The sequence below is a fragment of the Pholis gunnellus genome, assembly GCF_910591455.1.
Source record: "Pholis gunnellus genome assembly, chromosome: 7".
NCBI classification, from domain to species: domain Eukaryota; kingdom Metazoa; phylum Chordata; class Actinopteri; order Perciformes; family Pholidae; genus Pholis; species Pholis gunnellus.
Window position 1 is genome coordinate 16,187,772 of NC_136533.1, and position 8,677 is coordinate 16,196,448.

General features: G+C 44.6%; 2 protein-coding genes across 2 annotated transcripts; one reads left to right on the top strand and one right to left on the bottom strand.

Moving 5' to 3' along the window:
- rag1 (recombination activating 1) lies at nt 1-4,089 on the top strand (the record flags this gene model as incomplete). Its single annotated transcript, XM_079163527.1, has 3 exons — nt 1-335; nt 420-1,552; nt 2,336-4,089. The coding sequence occupies 3 exons, from the start codon at nt 1-3 to the stop codon at nt 4,087-4,089; spliced, it is 3,222 nt and encodes a 1,073-aa protein (XP_079019653.1).
- Nucleotides 4,090-6,691: 2,602 nt separating this feature from the next.
- On the bottom strand, nt 6,692-8,293 carry rag2 (recombination activating gene 2; the record flags this gene model as incomplete). Its single annotated transcript, XM_079163354.1, has 1 exon — nt 6,692-8,293. The coding sequence occupies one exon, from the start codon at nt 8,291-8,293 to the stop codon at nt 6,692-6,694; it is 1,602 nt and encodes a 533-aa protein (XP_079019480.1).
- Nucleotides 8,294-8,677: the final 384 nt, after the last annotated feature.

Genomic DNA, 8,677 nt, shown 5'->3' on the forward strand with positions numbered 1-8,677 from the left:
ATGGCGGAGGAAAGCCTGGAGACAGACGACCCCAGATCCTCCATGCCGGCTGAGCTCCACCATCCCCACTCTAAGTACTCTCAGTGGAAGTTTAAACTCTTCAGGCTGAGGTCCATGGAGAAGGCACCTCTGCCCACTGAGACACGGCCTGAGAAAGGAGCCTTGTTAGGGATCTCTCCTCCTGCAGCTCTAAACATAGAGTTAGATTATGGCATGGGTCCAGGGAGTGTTATGAAATTGTGCCTGGGGGGGAAAAGCCAGGAAAATGTGGAGGGCCCTGGCCGGAGAGTTGATATGAAGCTACAGGAAATGGAGACCCACATGAACCAACTCAGGTGATTAAATGTCACAATACTATGTAAACGTTATTGTGCATTTCTTTCAAAAAATTTGACAGCATTGTTTTTCCTCTTCAAAAGGTGCTTGTGCCGTCTCTGTGGAGTGACCCTTCGAAAAGTCAAAGGACCGGTGCACAATGTTAATGGGGATCTGGATGAGGTCAGCAAAGGTGCTCTGCGTAAAATGGGCTGCAAGTTTACCAACTGGCCGGAGGTCGTTCTCAAAGTCTTTAAAGTGGACGTGACAGAGGACACAGAATCTGTCCACCCTCTTTCCTTCTGCCATCGCTGCTGGGTGGTAGCCATAAGAGGAGGGGGGGTCTGCAGCTTCTCCAGAACAAGAGTCCCTGAGTGGAAACCCCACTCTTCCACCTGCCACCTTTGCTCCCCTAGGAAACCTTCATTCCAGCGGACTGGGAGGAAGAGGCGGAAAGCCATTCCCAGAGCGCAGAGTCTGGCAAAAAGGGCCAGGAGAGACCATGGCGACAGCATTGCCGTTGCTGAGAGGAGGGCTCTGAGACCATTTGGAGACCATCATCATGGTCCTGTGCTAAGGGCATGGAGGAAACCCAGCATCCCGAGAGAGCAGTGGGTGAGGAACATTACCCACTGCCAGAAAGACCACCTGAATATCAAGCTCATCTCTGAGAAGCTACCTGTAGACTTCCTCTTTTCTTTCAAATGCCTGGTGTGCGACCACCTGCTCTCTGATCCAGTCCAGTCGCCCTGTGGACACCTCTTCTGTCGCAGCTGTATTATAAAATATAACCACGTTCTGGGGCCTCACTGCCCGGCCTGCAACTTGTGCTGCACCGTTGATGATCTCGCCCCGCCCGCCAAAGCCTTCTTGTCAGCCCTGTATTCCCTGTCTTTGCTCTGCCCCAGGAGCGGCTGTGGCAAGCAGGTCAGGCTAGACTCATTTAAAGCTCATTGTCTGGGCCATGAGCTCGATGAACAGGACGATAAGCAGCAGTCATCAGAACTTGACAACTACCTGCTAGCCAATAAAGGAGGAAGACCCCGTCAGCACCTGCTATCGCTGACCCGTCGTGCCCAGAAGCATCGGCTGAGGGATATGAAGAACCAGCTGAAGGCGTTCGCAGACAAAGAGGAAGGTGGCGACCTGAAGTCTGTGTGTCAGACTCTGTTTCTGCTTGCATTGAGGTCTGGGAATGAACACCGTCAGGCAGATGAGCTAGAGGCCACGATGCAAGGTAAGATGCTATTCAGGCTTTTGTTTAATCAACATATAATTCTCCATAGCCAAAGAAAAGGGACAAAGCAAATTACGATTATAATAGTGTTTGTTCATCAATATTATCTCTATCCTATCTCTGATGAATACAGTCAACTCATAAATAACAATAAGTTGAAAAGTTCACTATTTTGATTGAAAAACATTTTATTCTCTGCTTATTGAATCACCGCTGTTGCGCGCTCAACCCCTACTCTCTCCCACATTCACTCTCTGCCTGCTTGTCCGTCAGTCTCACACTCCCTTTAATGCACAATAACAACTCTTGTGAAGGGGCTGTTAGAATCAAAAAAACATCAGCAGCTCTTGTATCTGCAAATTACACAGACAGCACCATCTTCCTCTCTGGGGAATAGAAGCCAGCTGGTGTCTGTTTTCATCTGTAGCCAATACATCACTTTTGCCAGCTTCGCTGATTCACCCTCTGTCCCCTTATAACATTTGGAAATTAGGAAATATTGGATTTTGTAATCATGGGCTTGTGGGCTTTTGACAATGATACATTCGCATTTGGGTGTTAAATTTGCGATTTTCTCTGTCTCAGTATAAATGACTCTAAATGTGGGATATCAAATGAGGAAATGTTAGACACTGCAGTTCTTTTCAAAGCACCAGGAATGGGCAGTTTGGTGTTAAATGATGCTCTAAATAAATCCTTTCCTCTTCTTCCTTCCTTTTTTATTTTGCCTCTCTCTGTCTCTCTCTGAAACTTCCTCTCTTTTCCTTTTCTCTGTCTCTGCAGGCCGAGGCTTTGGGTTGCATCCTGCTGTGTGCTTAGCCATTCGGGTCAACACTTTCCTGAGCTGCAGCCAGTATCACAAGATGTACCGGACTGTCAAAGCCACCAGCGGCCGCCAGATCTTTCAGCCCCTGCACACCTTGCGGGCTGCAGAAAAGGAGCTTCTCCCTGGCTTTCACCAGTTTGAATGGCAGCCAGCTCTCAGGAATGTGTCTACATCTTGCAGTGTTGGCATTATTAATGGGCTCTCTGGATGGGCTTCCTCGGTGGATGACATCCCAGCCGACACCATCACTCGACGGTTTCGCTACGATGTGGCTCTGGTGTCAGCATTAAAGGATCTGGAGGAGGACATCATGGAGGGGCTGAGAGAGAGTGGGATGGAAGACAGTGCTTGCACCGCAGGCTTCAGTGTCATGATCAAGGAATCCTGTGATGGCATGGGCGATGTCAGCGAGAAGCACGGTGGAGGACCAGCTGTTCCTGAGAAGGCTGTGCGTTTTTCTTTCACTGTTATGTCTGTCTCTGTCCTGGCAGACGAGGAGGAGGACAAGGTTACCATCTTTACCGAGCCAAAGCCAAACTCAGAACTGTCCTGTAAGCCCCTTTGCCTGATGTTTGTGGATGAGGCAGACCACGAGACACTCACAGCTGTCCTGGGGCCTGTAGTTGCAGAGCGTAAAGCAATGAATGAGAGCAGGCTCATTCTGTCCATGGGTGGACTACCTCGCTCCTTCCGCTTTCACTTCAGAGGCACGGGATATGATGAGAAGATGGTGCGCGAGGTAGAGGGCATGGAGGCCTCAGGGTCCACCTACGTCTGCACGCTTTGTGACTCCACTCGGGCAGATGCCTCTCAAAACATGGTGCTACACTCCATCACTCGCAGCCATGAAGAGAACCTAGATCGTTACGAAATATGGAGAACCAACCCCTTTTCTGAGTCTGTAGATGAGCTGCGGGACAGAGTCAAAGGGATCTCTGCCAAGCCCTTCATGGAGACCCAGCCCACAATGGATGCACTACACTGTGACATTGGCAATGCCACTGAGTTCTACAAAATCTTCCAGGACGAGATCGGGGAGGTGTACAAAAAGGTCAACCCCAGCCGGGAGGAACGGCGCAGCTGGAGGGCCGCCCTGGATAAACAGCTGAGGAAGACGGTGAAGCTTAAACCGGTGATGAGGATGAATGGGAACTATGCCCGCAGGCTAATGACCCAAGAGGCTGTCGAGGTTGTCTGTGAGCTGGTGCCCTCAGAGGAGAGGAGGGAGGCCCTGAGGGAGCTGATGAGGATCTACATCCAGATGAAGCCTGTGTGGCGAGCCACCTGCCCTGCCAAGGAGTGCCCTGACCAGCTGTGCCGCTACAGCTTTAACTCCCAGCGCTTTGCCGACCTTCTCTCCTCTACCTTTAAATACAGGTACAATGGGAAGATAACTAATTACCTGCACAAGACCCTGGCCCATGTGCCTGAAATCATCGAGAGAGATGGATCCATAGGAGCCTGGGCCAGCGAGGGGAACGAGTCGGCAAACAAGCTCTTCAGGCGTTTCCGGAAGATGAATGCACGTCAGTCAAAGGCCTTTGAGCTTGAGGACGTGTTGAAGCATCACTGGCTCTACACCTCCAAGTACTTGCAGAAGTTTATGGAAGCTCACAAGAACTCTGCCAAAGCTCTGCAAGCCACCATTGACCCAGTAGAGAGCCAGGATTTTGAGGACATCTTGTCTTCTCTGGAAGTGAATGACTTTTGATTTTGATTTTAATGTGATCTTTAAGTATTAACATTTCATTGATTTCATGGAAGTTGTATAATATTTAATTGCCTCTCAGTAATATGGACGTTTTACAAATATACTTTCTTTACCAATTCATTGATATTTAGAACAAGACTTTAAAACAAGATTTTCTTGTGATTAAAATATGATAAAATATTTTTGCAAATTCAAACACATCATCCTTTATGTTGGATTTTACAAAATATAAAGGTAATGTCATTCTCACAGGTTTGGTTAGTTAATACGCTGCAAAGAAAATGGGACAGCAGAGGAAAATAGAAGTAACAGGTTTCTGTTCTCTTGCTCTAAGCAGAAAAGTTCTTTTTTTATCTTCACCGTCTGTGAAATATGGCACAGTTTACTCTATTGCAGGGATATGACACTTTTATGAATTTATATAGGGAGGATATTTATGGAAACAGATGAAAGTGCTGTAAGTCACGGCGGGAAATTGTGTTAAAAAGACCACATTTGTGGCCACTGTATTAATATATCATTTGAGCTGGAACGAAATGCAATCACAGAGACCCAAATGTTTTTGTTTCATGAGTGCCCTCTGAAAAAGATTACTTTAGTGCTTTATCGTGGGATCCCTGAGGGGCAGAATAGATGCCAGGTCACTTTGAACCAATTTTTATCTCTTTTAGTTTTTGCACAGTGGAGGATAGATGATACTTATTCATATTCTTCACATGGAATGAAGCATATACTGACCTTTTTGTTGATATCATAAAAATAGAGTATGGTCGATTACGAAGCCTAATACTCCGTGGACTCTCCAGCTGGCAGGGATTTTTCTTAAGTTCTGTATATAACCTGGCACTTTTTCTCTGCTGATATTTCTTCATTGCCACGGTTGACAGAGGAGAGGGATGAGCGGGAGCTAGAAAGACCCGATGTAAACTGATTTGTTGGCAACTATATTTGTTTGATTGATTGATTATATGGGTTTTTTCTGCCCTCGTCATTTTGAATTGTGACAGGCAATTTTGTTTTCCTATTTGATTAAATGTTTGATTTTATTTTACTGTCATAAGTTTAACCATGACAGCTGTGAAATATTCACATTTCATCCTGTAGTTGTCACTTTCCTAGAATACCATCATGTTTTAGAGTGTAACTTTTCTCATATTTGTTTTTTTTGCCATAATGAATTGCATTTCCAAAGTAATGGATGATGGATGATTCACAGAATTACACTTGCTCACTTTTCACCATGTATTTCCTCATTTTTTGTTTCCATAATAAACTTAATATCATTACTATTTACTCGGATTGCTGAAGACTTTCCGTGGTGGTTTATTTTGCATACTGGTACTGTATTACGCTGAGGTTCCACTACTTTATTTTTACATTTTCAATGTTATAGAGTATTCAGATATCGCTGCTGTATTTTTTACTGAAGCAGACAACTGACTATTATTTTTGATGAGTTACCTTTATGGAGGAGGGAGTTTATACTTTTTGTCTTTGTTTCCATGAGAATAAATAAATAAAAAACCTGACCTGAGCTTTTGTTTTGTTTTTCTTTATTAAACAATTTATATTACATTTTGTCTTTTGATATTGAATAATGTAAAATTCAGGTACATTTACACCCGCAACTGATTATTTTCTCTACAAGGCAAAGAAAACAAATTAACAATGAACTGTCATACAGCTAACAAAAACACAAACTATAAACACTGCAGAGATATATAAAACGTTAAGATCCGTCACATATACAGATTGTGAAATCCACTAAAAAAGATAACTAAGAACTATAAAGACATTTAGGTTCAGGTTGTTCATTTGGTTTGCCTTTTGATTAATTACAGATGTACCTGACTATTGTTTGTATATTAGGTATTATTTATTATAATTAACATGCAGCATGTGGTGCTTCAAGCCAATGTTATAAGGTGTTAATTTAACCCATTATTTTCACTGTGGTCCTTAATTGAATACAAAATAACTGTGAATAAATGCACAACTGATAAAAATGCAAACTAGAAACACTGATATATCAAGATTTCTGTCACGTAAAAAGTTTGAGAAAACACTTTTGAAATAAACAGGTATGAAGACAGAATCTGAGGCTGTTTATTGTTTTTTTTATTGAGTATATATCAGTATATTGGGTATTTTTCATTCAGTAATCGTCATTTTAATCATAGAAAGAATTGTAAAACAAATTCGGCTCCATCTGGCCATGGAAGAAAGTGTTAGGAAATAAAACCTGTGGTGCTTAACGGAATACAGAATTATAATGAACTATTGTACAGCTGGTAAAAACATAAACTAGAAACATTGTAGTTAGACTTACTAAATATTGTGTTTGTTTGTATTTTGTCAAACAATGTAAAATCGTAATGATATTATACATACATCTGTTAGACAGGAGACATCAGGTTGCAATATTATTATTTATTTTCTTCACAAAATGTTTCACATTGAGAACAGATCAGCGTATTATGTTATGTTCATCAATCCTTTATTCACTGAATATAACATCCTAATTATACCCAGCGTTCCAGTGACCACCTACACACATCCTAAACTTGAGTTATATTATGTTGTGTTTATTTCATTTGATATGTCAGTCGAAAAGCCTTCTGAAAAAGCTTTTTTTGGCAGGGGACATCTTAATTTTTGGAGGAGTTTTTCTGTCCTTAACTTTCATTGGGGTACGCTTCAGAGCCTCGACCTGTCGAGGTGGGGTCATCTCCTGGTGGGGCACGCCTCCGTGGTCCAGGCAGAAGTACCTTTTACTGGCCTGAGAGAGCCTGAGCAGCATGGTCTCAGACAGCTCCATGCACTGGGCATGGACCCAGTGTCCCCCCTCCCCTCTGGAGCAGAAGATCATGGCTGGCCGGTGAAGCTCAGTGGAGTAGTAGGGCTCCCAAGTGTTGGGGTCCACCTGACAGCCCAGACAACATTTGATCCAGTAACCTGTTTGTGATTCGTCCTCCTCATCCCCCTCATTGTAATTATCACCTTTTCCATCATCGCTGTCCTCCAGCTCATGTGGATCACGACCGAAGTAGAGCTCCTCAGAGTCTTCGAGAGGAGTGGAGTTGTCGTAATCGGTTGACTCCTGGCTGCAGCCCTGGGTTCCTTCTTCCACTCTGGCTTCTCCCTCTGCCTGGAAGCTCACCTGATAGAAGTAATGCCTATCCGCTTGGGAGGGCCTTCCCTCAGTGGGCACAGCAAGTAGGACGATTCCCTCCCCAGCACTGCTGCCAAACCATGTGCGACTATGGGTGATGTCAGGGGTCCACTGAGGTGATTCTAAGGGCTCTAAGTGGATCCCTTTCTCATTGACAATGACAGTGCTGCAATCCATCTTCTTCAGGGAGTCTGACTGATAGCCACCTAATATGATATATCTGTGACTGGGACCTGTACGAGTGATCATGGCACTAGAGATGGATATGCCAGTTTCAAGAGTGTCACAGGAAAGCAAGGGGCTGCCCTGCAGAAGCTCTACACGTAGACGGAATAGTCGAGGGGGGCGAGAGTCAGAGGTGAGGGAGTGACCCCCAAGGAAGTAGACACAGTCTTCTCTGGCAAAGGCCAAATGGAAAGACTGTCCGTCGCTGAGCTCAGGTAGAGTGTGAGCAGAGGAGCAACCAAACTCCAAGTCAAACAGGAACACCTGAGGAGGACAGTCGACGACACTGTTCCAGCTCTCTGTGGTCCGCTCTCCTGCCGGCATGTAGGATCTGCCACCAAACAATACACAAGCTGTCTTCCCATGGCTTTGAACCATGCTCATTGTGTGCCCGTATCTGGCCCCTGGCACTTCTCCCACCAGTTCTCTCTCCTTACAGCACAGGGTCAGTTTACGATTGCAGCCACGGCTGTCTGTGGTCAGCATGTACAGGCTCGACGAGATCTCGTTATTTGGGGTTCGGCCACCGTGGATGAGATAACTCTCTGGAAGCCCGTCATAGGGGTCGAGGCGGCAAACAGCTGGGCAACGTAATGGAGGAAGGTAGCATGAGTCATTGGAGAAAGAGATGGCCCTTAACTTCATCTCACCACTTTTAAACCGAACGCCAAACACTCCAGTTGGACACGAGCGCTTGGGCCAACCTTTCTGGCCAAACAGGAGAACTTCCCCATCCAGCTGCAGCAGAGAGAAGCCGGGCTGCAGAAGGCCTGCACAGTTCACTGCAGTTAATGGTTGCAGGGTCATTTTCCGGCAGCTGTCTGCGTGAAAAACAGCACACAAACACAGAAACACAACAATATGTCAGTCAGCTGTTAATTGTTTTCCTTCAGGGGTTTTAAATTTTACTTCCTGTTTATTACAGTAACACCTGGAGAATCATAGCGGAGGCATAAAGTCATTCAGCCTTTCAACAACAACAAAACAACAACAGCTACTTATTATTATTATTATTATTATTATTATCATTATAAAAAAATGTGAAAATATAAGGTTGATCGTAAATTGGATTCTCACTTTCACTAATTTTTCCAACAATGTTGTAGGTTAACTTACTGCTACTGTTACTGTGTGCTGTATGCATGCTGCTGCTGTTGTTTTTTGCAACACAGAGTAGCATTGCATCCTAAA